General features: G+C 48.7%; 1 protein-coding gene across 2 annotated transcripts in view; it reads right to left on the bottom strand.

Annotated features, from left to right (window-relative positions):
- Window positions 1–1,992: 1,992 nt before the first annotated feature.
- Window positions 1,993–19,387, bottom strand: part of LOC144668780 (volume-regulated anion channel subunit LRRC8C-like) — a 49,474-nt gene continuing 32,079 nt past the window's right edge. For both annotated transcript variants that reach the window (XM_078531113.1, XM_078531112.1), the window contains exons 2-3: window positions 17,264–17,406; window positions 1,993–7,312 (exon numbers count right to left, since the gene is read on the bottom strand). In XM_078531113.1, the coding sequence (XP_078387239.1) occupies window positions 5,051–7,312; window positions 17,264–17,401 (2,400 nt within the window). In that variant the 5' untranslated portion in view covers window positions 17,402–17,406 and the 3' untranslated portion in view covers window positions 1,993–5,050. The remainder of the gene's footprint in view (window positions 7,313–17,263; window positions 17,407–19,387) is intronic.

Genomic DNA, 19,387 nt, shown 5'->3' with positions numbered 1-19,387 from the left:
GGGTCCAGTGTGGATCGACAGGGTCCAGTGTGGATGGATACGGTCCAGTGTGGATGGGCAGGGTCCAGTGTGGGTGGACAGGGTCCAGTGTGGATGGACAGGGTCCAGTGTGGATCGACAGGGTCCAGTGTGGATCGACAGGGTCCACAGTGAATCGCACTCTTCATTGAACCAGGGTTAATCCCCAGATTGATGGTAATGGTAGAGTGGAGATATGCTGCGCCATGGGGTTACTGATTGGCCAGTTCAGTTTCTGGTCAATGGTAACACCCAGGATGTTGGTAGTGAGGGATTCAGTGATGGTAATGCCATTGAATGACATGGGGTGATGGTTGGATTTTCTCTTGTTGGAGATGGTCATTGCCTGACACTCGTATGGCGTGAATGTTACTAGCCACTTGTCAGCCCAAGCCTGGATATTGTCCAGGTCTTGCTGCATTTGGACATGGACTGTTTCAGTAACTGAGGACCCATGAATGGTGCTGAACATTGCACAATCATCAGTGAACATCCCCACTTCTAACCTTATGATGGAAGGAAGGTCATTGAAGAAGCAGCTGAACATGGTTGGGCCAAGGACACTACCCTGAGGAACTCCTGCAGTGATGTCCTGGGACTGAGATGACTGACCTCCAACAACCACAACCATCTTCCTTTGTGCTAGGTATGACTCCAACCAGTGGAGAGTTTTCCCCCTGATTCCCATTGACTCCAGTTTTGCTAGGACTCCTTGATGCCACACTCGGTCAAATGCTGCCTTGATGTCAAGAGCAGTCACTCTCTCCTCACCTCGGGAGTTCAGCTCTTTTGTCCATGTTTGAACCAAGGCTGTAATGAGGTCGGGAGCTGAGTGGCCCTGGCGGACCCCAAACTGGGCATCAGTGAGCAGGTTATTGCTAAGCAAGTACCGCTTGATAGTACTATTGATGACCCCTTCCATCTCTTTACTGATGAACGAGAGTAGAGTGATGAGGCGGTAATTGGCCAGGTTGGATTTGTCCTGCTTTTTCTGTACAGGACATACCTGGGCAAATTTTCACATTGCCAGGAAGATACCAGTGTGGTAGCTGTACTGGAACAGCTTGGCTAGGGACGCGGCAAGTTCTGGAGCAGAAGCCTTCAGTACTATTGCTGGAATATTGTCAGGGCCCATAGCCTTTGCAGTATCCAGTGCCTTCAGCCGTTTTTTGATATCAAGTGGAGTGAATCGTATTGGCTGAAAACTGGCATCTGTGATGCTGCGGACCTCAGAAGGAGGTCGAGATGGATCATCCACTCGGCATTTCTGGCTGAAGATTATTGCAAGTGCTTCAGCCTTATCTTTTACACTGATGTGCTCCGCTCCTCCATCATTGAAGGTGGGGATATTTGTAGAGCCTCCTCCTCCAGTGAGTTGTTTAATTGTCCGTCACCATTCATGACTGAATATGGCAGGACTGCAGAGCTTAGATCTGATCTGTTGGTTGTGGAATCACTTAGCTTTGTCTATCATTTGCTGCTTATGCTGTTTGGCTCGCAAGTCGCCCTGTGTTGTAGCTTCACCAGGTTGAGATCTCGGGCAGAATTTTATGCCAGCAGGATTTTACTGTCCCACCGAAGTCAATGGAGTTTCCAATGGCTCTTCGCATGTTACTGCCCCATCCCTGCAGTGTGGCTGTAAAACTCCGGCCCTCATTTTTAGGTATACCTGATGCTGCTCCTGGCATGCCCTCCTGCACTCTTCATTGAACCAAGTTTGATCCCCCGGCTTGATTGTAATGGTAGAGTGGGGGATATGCTGGGTCATGAGGTTACCGATTTTATTCAAATACAACTCTACTGCTGCTGATGGCTAAGGACGATTGTTATGACATGGCAGATGATGTGTGCTAGGTGGACCAAATCCACAAGGGATACTTGGTCACGCTATCACACCGATTTTGCAATTTGTATTTATTACGAGAAGATGTGTGTACTGAATTCAGAAGTAATAAGTCCACCAAGACCTTTAGAGATTTAAAAAATTAAATTAAAATATTTATTAACAAAATATAAAAGGTTTCAAGCACATACATACGACTACAAATTACTTACTACTATAATAACTCCTAAAATTCCTAATTAACCTGACCCCCAGTTACATCCCCTTTAAGACAACAGTCCAAAATAGATTTTAGATTTAAAACAGAACCAGCAAGTTAACACAGTACCCATTTGACAGTGGAATTCCAAATGGCTTTTCCCCAACTTCAGTTTTGTTATGTAGCAGACTTATGCACAAATGGCTGGAGGCTTTGTTAAGGCTATTTCACACACTCCTGTTAGATCTTACATGGCCTTTTTCCACATAGCCTTTCATTCTCATTTATATATGTTTCTATTTAATATGTAAATTATATGTTCCATACATCTTTGAAACTGTATCTTCCTCATAATATAAAAACTTTCAAGTCGCCAATATTGTCAGTAAACTTTGGGACAAATAAACACACTCCGTAGCCTTGCTTATCTGGCTAGTTGTAAACAGATTGAGATCTGTTTGAAATCCAAATCCCTTCATTTATCTAAAAATGCAAACTTCCTTCACACCTTACATGCTAAGCCACGTTTACTCATTAGCATGTCAAGCACCTAGCTTATTTTGATGATTCCAAGCTTATAGCCTACTTGACCCCAAATGTAATTAAATCAAACAGACAGACCCAACTAAACCCATAAACCTATTTCACAATAAGCCTGAAAAATTATTATGAAAATCATTGTACTTTTATCACATTGTACGTGGTAATCAGCAGGAGGTTTCCTTGCCCATGTTTGACCTAATGCCATGAGATTTCATGGGTTCCGGAGTCAATGTTAAGAACTCCCAGGGTAACTCCTTCCTGACTCTATACCACTGTGCCACCACCTCTACTGGGTCTGTCTTGCCGGTGGGACAGCCCATGACCAGGAATGTTGATATTGTTATATTATCTGTAAGGTATGATTCCATGAGGATGAGTATGTCAGCCTATTGCTTGACTCATCTGTGAGACAGATCTCCCAATTTTGGTGCAAGTCCCTAGATGTTAATGAGGAGAACTTTGCATAGTTGACAGAGCTGGGGGCTTGCCAGTGTCATTTCCAGTGCCAAGTTCGATGCCGGGTGATCTGTGTTATAGCACAGCGGATGGTAAATGCCCAGCTGCTCAAATCCCAGAGGGAAACTTGAAACAGCTGCCACAACTGTTTTGCAATTTGTATTTTATTTCGAGATGTGTACCTTGAATTCAGTAGTAATAAGTTCACTGAGACTTAAAGGTTTTTTTTTAACAAAACTAAATTAAACATTTGTTAATAAAAGAAAAGATTTTAAGCACATACATAGGTCTACAAATTATTACTGTAACTCCTAACTCCCTTAATTAATCTGGTTCCCGGTTACACCTCCATTAAGGCAACAGTAAAAATAAAATATAAGTTTAAACAGACCCAGGCCAAGTACACAATACCCTGGACAGTGATATTCAAAGTGAGTTTTCTTTGGTTCCTGTAGACAGCAACTTGATGCATAGAGGCGGGAGGCTTTTCACACATGTTAGATCTTTGATCCCTACTCCCTTCTACACAACCTCATCTCCTTTATACATGTTTCTCCCTTTTTAATGTAAATTCCATTGTTCCAATAGATCTTTGCAAAACTTTACTTTTCTTTTAATATAAATCTTTCATAGTAGTCATGTTATCAGTAATCTTTGAGAAAAATAAACACTGTTTGGCTTAGCTCCTTATGGCTAGGTGTAACATCTTACCATCTCTTTGAAACTCAAACTAACCTAATTTATCTAAAAGTGCAAATGTCCCTCACACCTCACATTCTAAAACTTCAGCCCTGTTTACATATTTAGCATTTCAAACCTAGCTTCCCTTTTGATAAGTCAAAAGCTCCAGACCAGATATCTCCAATTCAATTAAATTCCTCCCACACACTAATCCAAATCCCACTATTAACCTACTTTTACAATAAGTCACTATCGTATTGTGAAAAACATTTCCGTCTGACATCCAACATCCTTTTTGTAGCGTTTTGCTTTGTCATTTCAGAGTCAACCACATGGCTGTGGGTCTGGAGTCACATGTAGGTCAGGCTGAGTAAGGATCTCAGATTTCCCTCCCTAAAGGATATTAGTGAACCAGATCGGTTTTTCCAACAATTGATGATTGTTTCGTGGTCACCATCACTGAGACTAGCTTTCTAAATCCTGATTTATGAATTGAATTTAAATTCTGCCAGCTGTTATGGTGGGATTTGAGCCCATGGTCTCTGGGTTACTAGCCCAGTGATATTACCACTACGCCACCATCTCCCCTAAATAAAGAGCATTAGTGTCACACTAACAATTTATTAAGCACCCGAGTGATCCCCTTTGTGCAACCAAGACATTTTCCTGAAACAATTTCTTACTTTCATGTGGTTCTACCCCTATATCTTCATCACAGCTGGAGCCAGGCTGCTCATTCCCCCCACTCTGACACTGCCTTGGGTCAATAACAAGGGGACAGAATGTTGGCTCCGCCATGTTGTTATGTTAAATATCCGATAAAATGACGACTAAAAGCTGCAGAATGCGTTACAAATCCTACATTTCTACAGGAATCCTGACCATGGAGCACAGCCCCTGGTTCCCAATTGGATGAAGCTTTCTGTCATTCGCCCTGGCTCAGCCTATTCATATGTCACACATCCTGCAGCATCTTAACCAATGGCAGCCTGTGTGGGAGGGAATGAAGCCTTTTAGTGGACAGTCCAACCCAGACAGCTTGGCCAATGTTCAGTGATGCTGGCCCAGGCTGGAGTAAAAGGTACCACAGGAAATAAACCATCAAATCAATTGTCCAAAATCCTCTCCCTCCGCGTCCATCAGTCTTTGTGTCTTGATTGAACTCCTACTGAACTGATACAAAGCCCATGGTTCTGTCTATCTCCCGCCCTTGGGTGCTGCCTTTCCAGTTCATTTGCTCAGGCCAACTCTGATTAAGCTTGACTTGTTTTTCACCCCGTGGAGGTCCCCCACCCACCCGCCTCCCGGATTCAGTCGTCCCTCATCCGCTCCCGGACGTCCAAGGGAAGCGTTTGAAACAGAGCTTCCTCCACACTGAGGCCCCTGTGGTTCAGGCTGCCACACTCTCCCACCTCGGGGGGCAACGCCTCCAGGTGATTCCCCTTCAGCTCCAGCCTTGTGAGCAGGGGCAGGCTGCCGATTCTGGGCGAGAGAGCAGTCAGGGCATTGTGGGCAACTTTCAACGTCTTCAGCTTCTTGCAGAAGAACAGCTCGTTGGGCAGGGACTCAATGGCGTTGTTGGAAACGGAAAAATGGCCGAGGTTTTGAAGCACCCCGATTTCCGGTGGGATTGAGCTGATGCGATTGTGGGAGAGATCGAGGTGTCGGAGTTTGTTACACAGGAAGAGTTGAGGGGGTATCTCCTCGATCTGGTTATCGTTGAGATAAAGGGATTCCAGAGAGCTGAGCTTTTTGATGTGTTCGGGGATGTAGACAATGTGGTTGTACCACAGCTTCAGGCATGTTAGCTTCTGGCAGTGTTGGAGGCTGAGAATCTCTTCGATGGATCTCAGGTTGTTCTCCTTTAAGTTGAGCTCCTCTAAGTTGGAGAGGCTGAAGACAGGGTGAGGGACACGCTCCAGTTCGCACTGAATGAGCTCCAACTCCCTTAGGTGCTGCAGTTTCTTCAGGCTGTTCAATGTGATGAGTTTGGTGCCATTGTTGTGGATGGTCAGCTTCTGAAGGTGGATGGATGCATCCACCAGATTCGCAGGGACCTTGGTCAAGTTGCTCTTCAGAGAGAGAACCTTAAGGCTACGAAGCTCACAGACTGAATCGGGAAAGAGGCATTTCACACTGTCTTGAGTCAGAGTTCCTGTCAGATAGAGTTCTTCAACACGCCTCATGTTGTGCACCCAGAGCGGAACCTCCTGGGTATTATTAAACCGAACCCGGAGGACCTTGAGGTGTTCCCTCAGAAACCCTGAAGCTGCCCCGTGGAGCTTGACCGGGCAGTTTAACAGGGACAGCTCCTGCAGGTTGACCAGCTGCGCGATCTTTGCCGGGACTTCCAGATCGCTGATCAGTTCGAGTTTCAGAGACTCGATCTCGGTCACCTCGAAGGTGGAAGTGGGGAGGGCTGGCACCATCAGGAGGTGCAGTTCCAGGCGGTTCTGACTGTTCCTCTGCAGCCTCTGCCTCAGCTTCTCCTCCGTCCACTCGTAGTTCAGATTCAACTGCATCAGCTTACTCTCGCTGACCTCGGACAGAAAGACAGCGAACCTCTTGGAGTACAGGGAGTCGTACTGGTCTATCAGGTGAAGCATGAAGGCAAAGTCGTTCTTCACGTCGGGAATGTCGTTGATCCCCGACTCCTGCCTCACATACTGGAAAGAATACTCCTTGAGAGGGCGGTAGAAGAGCCAATAGAGGGTGTAGAGGCAGGTGCAGCCGTAGACAGACACGAAGCAGATGTAGCAGATCGCCAGCTTGAAGAAGAGATGGGCCTTGGTGTGATTGCAACAGAAACTGTTGTAGCCGGTCACGTCCTCGATGTTGACCGTGCAGGGGACCACGACATGGATGTTCAGAACCAGTGAAGCGTTGTAGAGAAGGATCACCACAAACTTGACCACCCGGATGACGGTTTGCCGAATGTACATGAGGTAAAGGATGTCACCTTCCTCCACATGCAGCCGGAACTTCTTCACCTTTTCGAACAAAGCCTTGGCTTGCTCACCCTCCTTCTTATCCAGGGCACTCAGGCTCCCCTTGTCCGCCACCACCTTATCCGGGCAGGACTGGGCGCCTGGACCTTCGGCCAAACTGGCCTCTTCGGGGGGCGACCTGCCCTCGGACTTGGGGTCGGCGCTGGGCGGGTGGTTCCCCGAAGGGCTTGGCCGCTCCGCCCCCTGGTTCTCACCCGAAACCTCGCTCAGCGCCCGCGTGGTCCACGGGGAGTCAAAACACTTGCCCAAGATGGAGACAAAGTGCTCGATCTTGGAGCTGGTCCCTGGAAACTTGAACCAGAAGCTGCCACAGATCATGAAGATGAGGGTGTGGATGAGCACCAGGTATGGGAAATACTTGGCGTACCAGTGCAGGGCTTTCTCGTAGCACATCTGGTTAATGAAGCTGTACTGCTGAAGGTCCAGGTTGGTCTTCAGCCCATTCAGTTTGTGCACTGAGCTGGTTGAGGGCTTTAGCTGCAGCATGAACTGGGAGCAGTTGTTATGGAATACTGAGAGTGTAGATACTGGCCCAGGAAGGCAGATGATCTTGTCTTGCGTCACCTAGAGAGAAGCAAATGAGAAATACGAATGCGAAAGCAAAATACTGCGGACGCTGGAAATCTGAAACAAAAAACAAACGGGAATGCTGGAAGTACTCAGCAGGTCAGGCAGCATCTGCTGGAGAGGGAACCAGAGCTAACACGTCAGAAAAGTTAGAAACGGAATAGGTTTTAAGCAAGTGAAAGAGGACAGGGTGGAAAGAGAACAAGAGGGAGGGTCTGTGCTGGGCAGAAGACAGGAGACATTAAATGATAAAAGAATTGGTTGCGCAAGGCCAAAGGGTGTGGTAATGGAACAAGTGGAAGGGTTCAGACCTGATTGCAGACAGTAGCAGCAGCATCAGCAGCAGTAACAGCAGCAGCAGCAGCAGTAACAACAGCAGCAGCAGCAACATCAGCAGCAGCAGCAACATCAGCAGCAGCAGCAGCAACATCAGCAGCAGCAGCATCAGCAGCAGCAGCAGCAGTAACAGCAGCAGCAGCAGTAACAACAGCAGCAGCAGCAACATCAGCAGCAGCAGCAACATCAGCAGCAGCAGCAACATCAGCAGCAGCAACATCAGTAGGATCAGCAGAGGGACCAGCAGCATGCTCAAGTTTGAAAAAGTGAGGAAAAAAATCAAACTGTGACATTACAGGAAGGCCATGAGTCGATTGGTCGCTGAGTATTGTAGCTTTGTTTCCCTTCCTCCAAATTTAAGGAGTTAGTCTAAGAAGCTGGGAAATTAAAAACGTTCATTTTTTATTAATTAATCAAACATTTCAATTAACCTCCTCATGCTTGAGTGACATCAGCAGGAGGGGAGTGAGTAGCTAGTGACTCTTTATTTTTTTTTAAGTAGCAAGTTTTATTACCCAACAGAGAGAGGAATGGCAGGGTAGCTCCAACCTCTCGAATGCACATTCGAGTGCCATGTGGGAATTTCAGGATATTTCCTGTGTCCTGGGTGACCGTATGTTCAGGACGTGTGGTCAGCCACAGCAGCTGGAGCTCCGCGTATCGAAACTTGAGCAGTAGCTGCGGTCACTCCGATGCATCTTACGCTGTTGAGAACTTTGTGGATAGCACGTTTATAGATGTGGTCACCTTGGACTTAAGGGTACGCAGGCAGAGAGGGAGTGGATGACCACCCAGCAATCGGGAAGAAGCAGGCGGGAAGCAGTTCTGAATACTGATGAGAGCAACGGATCATCCATGGAGAGCAGCCAGAGCCTGGCCTATGGCACCACGGGTGGCTCAGTTGCACAGGGAGGGGGTACGAGGAAGACTGGAAGAACAGTAGTGATAAGAGATTCGACAATTGGGATTTCCTGGGGCCACAGACGTGACTCCAGGATGGTGCGTTGCCTCCCTGGTGCCAGGGTCAAGGATGTCACTGAGCGGATCCAGAGCTCCCTGAGGGCAACGTTGGGGGGCGGGTGGTGGGGAGTAGCCAGCAGTCATGGTCCACGTCGGTACATAGGTAGAAAGAGGGATTTTTTTTCATATTTATTCTTTCGTGGGATGTGGGTGTCACTGGCAAGGTCAGCAATTCGTTGCCCATCATGAATTGCCCTTGAACTGAGCGCCTTGCGAGGCCATTTCAGAGGCAGTTAAGAGTCGACCACATTGCTGTGGGTCTGGAGTCACATGGAGGCCAGACCGAGCAAAGGTGGAGATTTCCTTCCCTACAGGGCATTAGTGAACCAGATGGGTTTTTACGACAATCGGCTATGGTTCTGTAGACCTGCAGTCAGAATCTCGGGGGCTAGGGAGGAAATTAGCAAGTAGAACATCAAAAGGTGTGATTTCTGGAAGACTCTCAGCACCATGCACAAGCGAGAATAGAAATAGCAGAATGAAGCAGATGAAGGCGTAGCTGGAAAGATGGTGAGGGAGGGAGGGCTTTAGATTCCTGGGACATTGGGCTGGCCCTGGGGGCGATGGGACATGTACACGCTGGACGGGTTGCACCTGAACAGAGCTGGGACCAATTTCCTGGCAGGTGATTTGCTAGTGCCACTGGGGAGGGTTTAAACTAACTTGGCAGGGGCGTGAGAACCAGGAGGTAACACCGGAGAGGAAATCCAACACTCACAGTGTACTGGGAGAGGCAGATAGCGCTAGAGTAGGAAACATTAAGGTATTAGCTGGGTTCAGCACTAGGGAAAATCAATAAAGTCTAAATTGGGCTACTGTGCATCTATGTGAATGTGTGGGGTGTGGTAATTAAGATTAGTGCAGGTGCAGATGTGGAAATATGATGATGTGGTTATAACAGAGACCTGGCTCAAAGCAGGGCAGGTCTGGGTGGTGAATATTCCTGGATACAAGGTGTTCAGGATAGATAGGAAAGGAGGAGGGGTGGCAGCATCGATTAAGAAGAGCGTTGCATTGCTGGAGGAAGAGGATGTCCCGGGGGGTCAAGGACAGAATCTATCTGGCTAGAGCAAAGGAACAAAAAAGGTGCAGCTACATTGCTCGGTGTAGTCCACAGGGCACCAACAAGTGGGAAAGATACAGAGGAACAAACTTGCAAGGAAATTACCGAGGTGGAAAAATTATGGAGTAGTTATAATGGGAGATTTTATTTATCCAAATATAGACTGGGATAGTGGTAGTGTAAAGGGCAGAGAGGGGAAAGAGTTTCTAGAGTGCGCGCAGGAGAATTTTCTACAGCAGCATGTGTCCAGTCCAATGAGAAAGGTTGACCTGGTTCTTGGGAGTGAGGTGGGCAAGTAGATCAAGGGCAGAATTTTGCCCTTGGAGGGTGGGGGCAGTCAGAAAGCTGACCCCTGCCCGCGATCAGCATGGCACCACAATTTTACACTGGTGGGCCAATTAAGGGCTGCCCAGCCTGAAAGGTGGCTGGAGAGCCTCAGAGAGGGGGCGGGTGGAGGCAGAGGCGGGGGCATGATGCCCACTGGGTCCAATGGCAACCCGGCGGCCGATTCAAAAGCGGCCCAGGCAGCTCCTGGGAGGCTGCCGCGGAAGGACGCTGAAGTGCCGTTGGATCTCGTTGCGGTGGGACACGGCAGGCGGGAGGGCAGGTCGGACCAGCCCCACATTTCTCCTGGAGGAGGTGGCAGCCAGGAGGGAAACCCCTGCCCCCAGAGGTGGGAGGAGGAGGCCCACACACCTCACCAAAAAGGCCTGGGAGGAGATGGCGTCCAGGGTCAGCAGCCACGACGTGGTGGGGCGCACGTGGGTTCAGTGCCGGAAGCGCTTCAACGATCTGCTGCGCTCAGGAAGGGTGAGCACCGTGTTGGCATGGGTCAGTGTGCAGAACCATGGACCTCAGGGGTGTTACAGTCTGAGTGGCACCTGCCAATGATGCTGGAGTTGGCCAAGGGGGTGAGCCCTGGCTGCTTGGACTGAGTGCCTTGCGGGTCGAGGGCCACGAATCGGATGTGCCCTGCGAGATGGTCCTCAGCTGGGGTTGGACTGGCTGCAATGGCGCTGCAGGTAGAGAGTGGACTAATCAATGCTCCTCTATACTTTCAGGAGAAGACATCCCATAACAATATTGAGAGGTCACGGACTGGCGGGGAACCCCACACCTCCTCATCCTCACCCTCTATAAGCAGAAGGCCTTGGAACTCGAGAGGCAGCAAGTACCTCGGTCAACCAGCCATGGTGAGGTTGGGGTATCAGACGAAGGTCAGAGTGCAGCGCACTGAGGTGAGAACTTCGGCTTGTGCAACCATTCTAGTGTAGCCTCTTCATTGATGTGCGCCTCGAACCTGGAGTCCCCACTGACAATCAAAAGACGAGGGCACCATGAAGCAGATCTCCGTTGTCTCACCAGGGTGCCTGGCATGTACAGTGAGAGTCTGATGACTTTCACTAACGACATGTTCATCTTCTCCCTTTTGGGTTCAGCAGCAGGCGCTCGCACTCAGGACCCTGAAGGGCCACCCCTGACCCCGGAAGATCACCATGTTCCCCACGCACCTGCCTCACACCCGCTCTGTCAAGCAGGCACCAGCGCAGATACCAGCATTAGATGGCCGTCCAGTATCTCAGTGCACATTGGTGAGGGCACTTCACACTCGTTTGAGGTGCAGGCGGAGGCAGAGAGTGCCCAGGGTGCTGGCAGTCGGAGGACTGCTGGAGACCAGGACGATGCTCAGTCAAAGGCTGATGATGAGCCTCTGGAGTCGTCCATTAGGAAGCAGATGCTGGACGTCCAGCGGGGTGTGCGGGAGGATCTAGCGGAGATCCATGAGGGTATGTGCGTCATGGTCTCCGTTATGGAGGAGTCCATGCGGAGCATGACCACTGAGCGCACTGCCTCAGCCAAGGAGAGAGTGGTGACTGTCAGGGAGAGGCTGCCCCAGGGACAGGATCAGGGGTCCCTGGGGATACACTCGGACCTGCAAGCGCTCACACCGGCAATGACCTCAGGTGGTCAGTGTCCGTGTGTGAGATGGATGGGGTACCCAGTATACCAGCTAGGTGCCCGTCCATCAATGGTGAGCAGGGAGGTCCTGAGTGACCTCACTTGGCGCACGAGCTGCCTGTTGTCTCTGCGGGCTCCTCTCAGGGCTCTCCGGATGATGGCAGCAGCCCCTCTGCCCCTCTGCCAGTGACCGTGGCATCTGATGAGGCTGCGGCGACTGGGGAGATGGCAGCCATGGCACTGGCCGCTCCCTCCCAGGTGGGGACAGCACAGGCTCCACTGGCCAGAGGACGACCGCCAAGGTCACCCAGGCCAACAAGGCAGCAGAGTCAGCAGGCTGCCTCCAATGCCAGTGCCAGCGAGGGGGCAGCACCTAGACATAGCACCCACAAATGTAAATTTAAAGCACCTTAAGCACAAGATGGTCTTGTCACGGGTGATGTTTTGTTCCCCCATTTTGCTTTGAGTTTTTTAATGGTGTGACAAACAACACCGGTTAATGTTCAGTTCAGGAATCTGTCACCTGCAACATTAAATAACATTTGATTTTGTGTTATTGGCCTGAGTTTGCTTCATTTGTTCTATAGGTGCAGCTTAGGCCAATATTTAATACTGGACGTGTGTCTCCTGAAACTTTATTGCACAGGCACAGAGTGTGTGTTGGTGGCCAAGGGAATGTTCCTCTCTGGGATTGAGTATGGAAGCTGCAGCCTTGGTATGTGGCGGTGGTTCTTATTTGGCAGCCTAGCTGAAGGATCGTTGGGTCAAAGTGTCCCGGGTGTCCCGGCTTCCGTGGAGGATACCCAGGTCTGCGCCCACGCCCTCAGCGTTCTTCTCACCGTGCTCGTCCTCAGACTCCCTACTGGACTCATCATGTTTCCTGTGCAGCTGCATCAAGGTCCCCTTCCTCCACTGCATCCCCGCCTTGCCAGTGCTAGACTCTGTAGAGTGCAGCCTGCAACCACTACCAGTGACACACACTCTGAGGGGATTGTAGTGCACCCTCTGAAATGTCCAGGCATCGGAAGCACATCTTGAGAAGACCGATGGCTCTCTCCGCCACAGCCCTTGTGGAGGCGTGGCTCCTATTGTAGCACTGCTCAGCTTCTGTTCTTGGATAGCGGAGAGGCATCATGAGTCACCTTCTGAGGGGATAGCCCTTGTCACCCGGCAGCCATCCATCCAGCCGAGTCGGAGCACTGAAGAGCCCCGGCACCTGGGAGTGTCTGAGGGTGTAGGCGTTGTGGGAGCTGCCTGGGTACCTTGCACAGACTTTCAGAATCAGCATCCTGTGATCATACACTATCTGCACGTTCATGGAGTGGAAGCACTTCCTGTTGACAAAGGCTCCGGGCTCACCTGCTGTCGCCTTGATGGCCACATGTGTACAGTCTATAGCACCCTGGACGCGGGGGAAGCCAGCAATGGCCGCGAAGCCTCTGGCTCACTCACCCTGGCTGGCCTCGTCTATGCGAAAATGAATGAATGACAATCAACACCTGAACAGAGCGTCTATCACCAGTTTGATGCAACTGTGGACAGCTGATTGGGAGACTCCATACAGATCCCCCACTGAACCATGGAAAGAGCTGGAGGCTTAGAAGTTGAGGGCCACTGTGACCTTTGGTGAATAACCGGAACAGGGTGCCCACCCACACAGTCGGAGCTGATCTCAGGCCCGATCCTCTGGCAAATAGAGGTCACTGTCTACCTTGAGAGATGGAGCCTCCTTCGGCACTACACCTCGGACATATTGAGGTACCTGCACTGCTCCCTGTAAACCTTGGCAACAGGATAGTGGCGTCTTCTGTGGCCCCTTCTGCCTTGGACTTCCTGCTGGCCCTGCGCCCCTTGTGCCTGCGCCTCTCCTCCCACAGTTATCTCCCCTGGAAGCTGCATTGGGACACCTGGCCTCCTCTCCCTTCTGCCCCTCCCTTCCTCCTCAGAGGAGTTGCCTCCAGCGGAGACCACAATCCCCAGTACCAGGCTTATGGAAGGCTGTCTGATATCTGGGAGGGCCCTCTGGGGGCCTGGAAGACAACAACGAGCCCTGAAATGAAGACTAGAAATGATCAGAATGCAGCTCTGAAGCGAGATGAAGCTATCCAGTTCACATAAGCAACCAGCAGCACACGATCTCCAAAACTCCTCACTACTCACACTGACAATGCTGCTGACCCTCCTGGTCCAGCCCGTGGACGAGCTTTTGCAAATTGCGGCCTGCCCGTTTTGCCTGTGCGACAGCCGAAAATTCGCACGGGCTTCGTAAACTCGGAGACAATTGGCGTCTCAAGGTCTTTAACTGGCCACTTAATTAGTGGCGGGCACTCCTCTGCCTCCCTCTCCCGCCCGCCTAGCGAAATATCCTGAGAGTGCGCGCTGACATCAGCACGCTCGGCCAATGTCAACACGCGTCATTTGATGCTCTAACAGATCGGGCATGTGCCCGCCCGCCGAGCAAAAAATTCTGCCCCAGGTGCCAATTGGAGAGCATTTCGGGAAATAGTGATCATTGTATCATAAGGTTTAGGTTGGTTATGGAAAAGGGCAAAGAACAATCCAGTGGGAGGATAATTAATTGGGGGAAATCCAAGCTCAATGGGGTAAGGATGGATCTGGACTGGATAAATTGGAGGCAGAGGTTGCCTGAAAAGACTAACTAAACAATGGGCTGCCTTTAAAGAAGAGATAGTTTAGACACAGTCAAGGTATATTCCCACAAAGGGCGAGGGTAGAAATCCAGAGTTCCCTGGATGACAAAAAAGATAGAGATTAAGATGATGAAGAAAAATTGTGCTTATGACAGCTGTCAGATGGATAATACAATTAAGAACCAGGCTGAATCTAGAAGGTTCAGAGGAAGAATTGAAAAGGCACATAAGAGAAGCAAAGAGAGAGTATGAGAAGAGACTGGCAGCTAACATAAAGGGGAATCCAAAAGCCTTCTATAGGCATATAAACAGTAAAAAGGTGGTAAAAGGAGGAGTCGAGCCGATTAGGGACCAAAAAGGGAATTTATACATGGAAGCAGGGGACATGTCTGGGGTATTAAATGAATACTTTGCATCTGTCTTTACCAAGGAAGAAGATGCTGTGTAGATTGTGCTGAAAGAGGATTTAATTCAGACACCCAAAGGATTTAAAATTGAGAAGGAGGAGGGTACTGGTTAGGCTGTCTGTACTTAAAGTTGACAAGGCACCGGGACCGTATGAAATGCATCCAAGGATATTGAGGGAAGTGAGAGTGGAAATGACAGAGGCACTGGCCATAATTTTTCAGTTTTCCTGAGACTCACGGGTGATGCCAGAGGACTGGAGAGTCGCAAATGTTACATCCTTGTCCAAAAAAGGGTGTAAAGATAAGCTCGGCAACTACAGGCCTTTCAGTTTAGCTTCAGTGTTGGGGAAACTTCTAGAACAATATTTTAGGACAAAATTAATAGTCACTTGGATAAATGTGGGTTAATTAAGGAAAGCCAGCATGTATATGTTAGGGGCAAGTCATGTTTAACTAACTTGTTTGAGGTTTTTGATGAGGTAACAGAGGGTTGATGAGGGCGATGCTGTTGATGTGGTGTACATGGACTTCCAAAGACATTTGATAAAGTGCTGCACAATGGACTTGTGAGCAGAGTTATAGCTCATGGAATAAAAGGGACAGTAGCGACACGGATCTAAGATTGGCTGAATGACAGGCTGCATGACAGGAAACAGAGAACAATGGTGACTGGTTGTTTTTCGGGTTGGAGGAAGGTTTATAGTGGAGCTCCCCAGGGGTCAGTGTTAGGACCCCCGCCCCCCTGTTCTTCCTGGTATATATTAATGACCTAGACTCTGGTGTACAGGACACAATTTTTAAATTTGTGGACGGGGAGAAGCTTGGAAGCGTTGTGGCCTGTGAGGAGGACAGTTTAGAACTTCAAATGGACATAGATATTGATGGAGATAAAAACAAAAAACTGCGGATACTGGAAATCCAAAACAGAAACAGAATTACCTGGAAAAACCCAGCAGGTCTGGCAGCATCGGCGGAGAAGAGCAAAGTTGACGTTTCGAGTCCTCATGACCCTTAATTCTGTTGAAGGGTCATGAGGACTCGAAACGTCAACTGTACTCCTCTCCGCCGATGCTGCCAGACCTGCTGAGTTTTTCCAGGTATTTCTGTTTCTGTTTTTGTTATAGATATTGATGGATTGGCAGACCAGTGGCAAATTAAATTCATTGCAGGGAAGTGTGAAGTGATTCATTTTGGTAGTAAGAATGTGGAAGGACAATATAAAATAAAGGATACAATTCTAGATGGGATGCAGGAGCGGAGAGGGAACTGGGTGTATATGCACACAGATCGTTGAAGGTAGCAGTAACAGTTTGAGAGAGTGGTTAATAATGAATATGGGCAGCAAATACGAAAGCAAGGAAGTTATGTTAGACCTGTATAAAACACTGGTTGTGCCTCAGCTGGAGTGTTGTGTCCAGTTCTGGGCACCACACTTTAGGAAGGATATGAAGGTATTAGAGACGGTGCAGAAAAGATTCACGAGAACTGTTTTCAGGAACTTCAGTTACGTGGGTAGATCGAAGAAGTTGGGACTGTTTTCCTTAGAGAAGAGAAGGCTGAAAGGAGATTTGATAGAGGTGTTCAAAATCACGAGGGGGTCTGGACAGAGTCGATAGGGAGAAACTGCTCCCATTAATGGAGCGACCCAGAACCAGAGGACGCAGATTTAAGGTGATTTACGAAAGAAGCAATGACAACATGAAGAGAAACGTCTCCACACAGCGAGTGTTTAGGGTCTGGAATGTACTGCCTGGGAGTGTGGTGGAAGCGGGGTCGATTGAGGCTTTCAGGAGGGAGTTAGATTATGATTTGAAAAGGAAGAATGTGCATGGTTACTGGGAGAAGGTGGGGGAGCAGCTCCAGGTGAACTGTCCTTCAGAGAGCTAGCATATAGACAATGGGATGAACAGCCTTCTTCTGTGCTGTAACCATTCTATGATCCTAAGTAAAAAAAAACAAAAGACAAGTCTAGAGGAAGTGTGAATGGCAAAATGGTAAAAAGTTGCCCTCCAACAGCAAAAACAAGAGTAAAACCAAAACCTGCGGAAGAAAAGGAAACGTTGTGGGGGCTGAGTTAACGATCTGGAATTGTTAAAGTCAGCGTTAAGTCCTGCAGCCTGTGAGGTGACCAGTCGGAACAGGAGGCGCTGTCCCTCCAGCTTCACCGGAACAGGGCAGCAGGCCAAGGACAGAAAGCTCAGTGTGAGAGCAAGGTGGGGAATTAAAATGACAGGCCAGCAGAAGCTCGGGGTCATGCTTACAGACTGAACAGAGGAGTTAAATAAAGCAGTCACCCAGTCAGTGCTTGGTCTCCCCTATGCTGCTCAGAATGAGAGTTGCTCTACATTGTGCGATTGTGTGTATATCGATACTGTGTGTGTGTGTGTGTGTGTGTGTGTGTGCGTATATTGATACTGTGTGTGTGTGTGTGTGTGCGTGTGTGTGTGTGTGTGCGTGTGTGTATATTGATACTGTGTGGGTGTGTGTGTGTGCGCCTGTATCAGCTCCTTACCTGCAATGTGCACCCGAAGACCCCTATCATCAACATGGCAGCACATATATACTCAGTGAACACGTCCCACCAAGGCTTCAGTAGCCGGAATGCTGGCTGCTGATCACTGAACTGTTTCAGCTCTGCCAGTGGGATCATCCTCCCTGCACAGAAAGGGGAAAGAAATTCCAGTCAGACACAAACGCTCACAGCCCCTCAGATCTGGTCTCGTCTTGTGCTTTACTGGGGCCATTGACCCCCTTGTCCAGTACAACCTGGTCTCAAAGACAGCTGCCAAAAAGTCGAACAGTGACAGCTGGAGCTTGGTCATATGAACATATGAACATATGATTTAGGAGCAGGAGTAGGCCACTCGGCCCTTCAAGCCTGCTCCGCCATTCAATAAGATTCTGGCTGATCTGACTGTAACCATCCACCTACTCCCGGTAACCCTTCACCCGCTTGTTTATCAAGAATCTACCTCTGCCTTGCTAACATTCAAAGACTCTGCTTCCATTGCCTTTTGAGGTAGGGAGTTCCAAAGGCTCACGACCCTCTGAGACAAAACATTTCTTCTCATCTCTGTCTTAAATGGGTGACCCCTTATTTTTAAACAGTGGCCCCCTAGTTCTAGATTCTCCCACAAGAGGAAACATCCTCTCCACATCCACCCTCTCAAGGCCCCTCAGCTTCTTGTATGTTTTAATCAAGTCGCCCCTTACTCTTCTGAACTACAGCAGATACAGGCCTAGCCTGTCCAATCCTTCCTCATAAGGCAATCCGCCCAGTCCAGGTACTAGTTGGGTAAACCGTATCTGAATGGCTTCCAACGCATTGACATTCTTCCTCAAATAAGGAGACCAATAGCGTACACAGTGCTCCAGATGGGGTCACACCAATACCTTGAATAACTGAAGCATAAACTCCCTACTTTTAAAATCAATTCCTCTCACAATAAATGATAACATTCTATAGCTTTCCAAATTACTTGCTGTACCTGCACACTAACCTTTTGTGATTCATGCACTACAACACCCAGATCCCTCTGCATCTCACAGCTCTGCAATCTCTCACCATTTAGATAATATGCTTCTTTTTTATTCTTCCTGTCAAAATGGACAATTTCACATTTTCCCACATTATACTCCATTTGCCAGATCTTTACCCACTCACCTACCCTATGCCCCCCCCGTAGCCTCCTTAAGCCCTCTTCACAGCTTACTTTCTTACCTATCTTTGTATCATCAGCAAATTTAGCAACCATTCCTTCTTCCTTTCATCCAAGTCATTTATATAAATTGTAGGTCCTGACACTGATCCCTGTGACATACCTCTCATTACATTCCGCCAAGCAAAAAAAACCCTTTTATGCCTACTCTCTGCTTCCTGTTAGCTAACCAATCTTCTATCCATGTCAATAGGTTACCCCCTACACCACCAGCTTTTATTTTCCACAATAACCTTTGATGTGGCACTTTATCAAATGCCTTCTGGAAATCTAAGTACAGTACATCCACCAGTTCCCCTTTATCCACAGTACATATGACACCTTCAAGGAACTCCAAATAAATTGGTTAAACATGATTTCCCTTTCATAAAACCATGTTGACACTGCCTGATTGACTTGAAATTTTCTAAGTGCCCTGCCATAACATCTTTAACAATAGCTTCTAACATTTTCCCTGTAACAGATGTCAGGTTAACTGGCCTATAGTTTCCTGCTCTCTGTCTCCCTCCCTTCTTGAATAAAGGAGTTACATTTGCTATTTTTCAATCTCATGGAACCAAACACCCTGGAGTCAGGAAAGAGGAAACAACCTTACAGGGGGAGAGAGAGGGGGATGGAGAGAAGGAGAGAGAGAGGAAGAGAAAGATGAAGAGGGCGAGAGAGAGAGAGAGAGAGACTGTGATGGGGGGAACAGAGAAATTGGGAGATAGAGATGAAGAGGAAGGGAAAAAGACTGAGTGGGGAGATAGAGAGAGACAAAGAGGGAGAGGGACAGAAAAAGGGAGAGAGACAGGCAGAGAGCGAGAGAGATGGAGAGGGAAAGGGTTAGAGAGAAAGATGAAGCGGAGAGAGACTGAGTGAGGGAGAAAGAGAGAGAGGCAGATATGAAAAGGGAGAGGGACAGAGAGAGAGAGACA

The sequence above is a fragment of the Cetorhinus maximus genome, chromosome 28, assembly GCF_964194155.1.
Source record: "Cetorhinus maximus chromosome 28, sCetMax3.hap1.1, whole genome shotgun sequence".
Lineage (NCBI taxonomy): Eukaryota > Metazoa > Chordata > Chondrichthyes > Lamniformes > Cetorhinidae > Cetorhinus > Cetorhinus maximus.
Note: the sequence above shows the minus strand (reverse complement) of the source record. Positions and strands in the feature narration are given on the sequence as shown.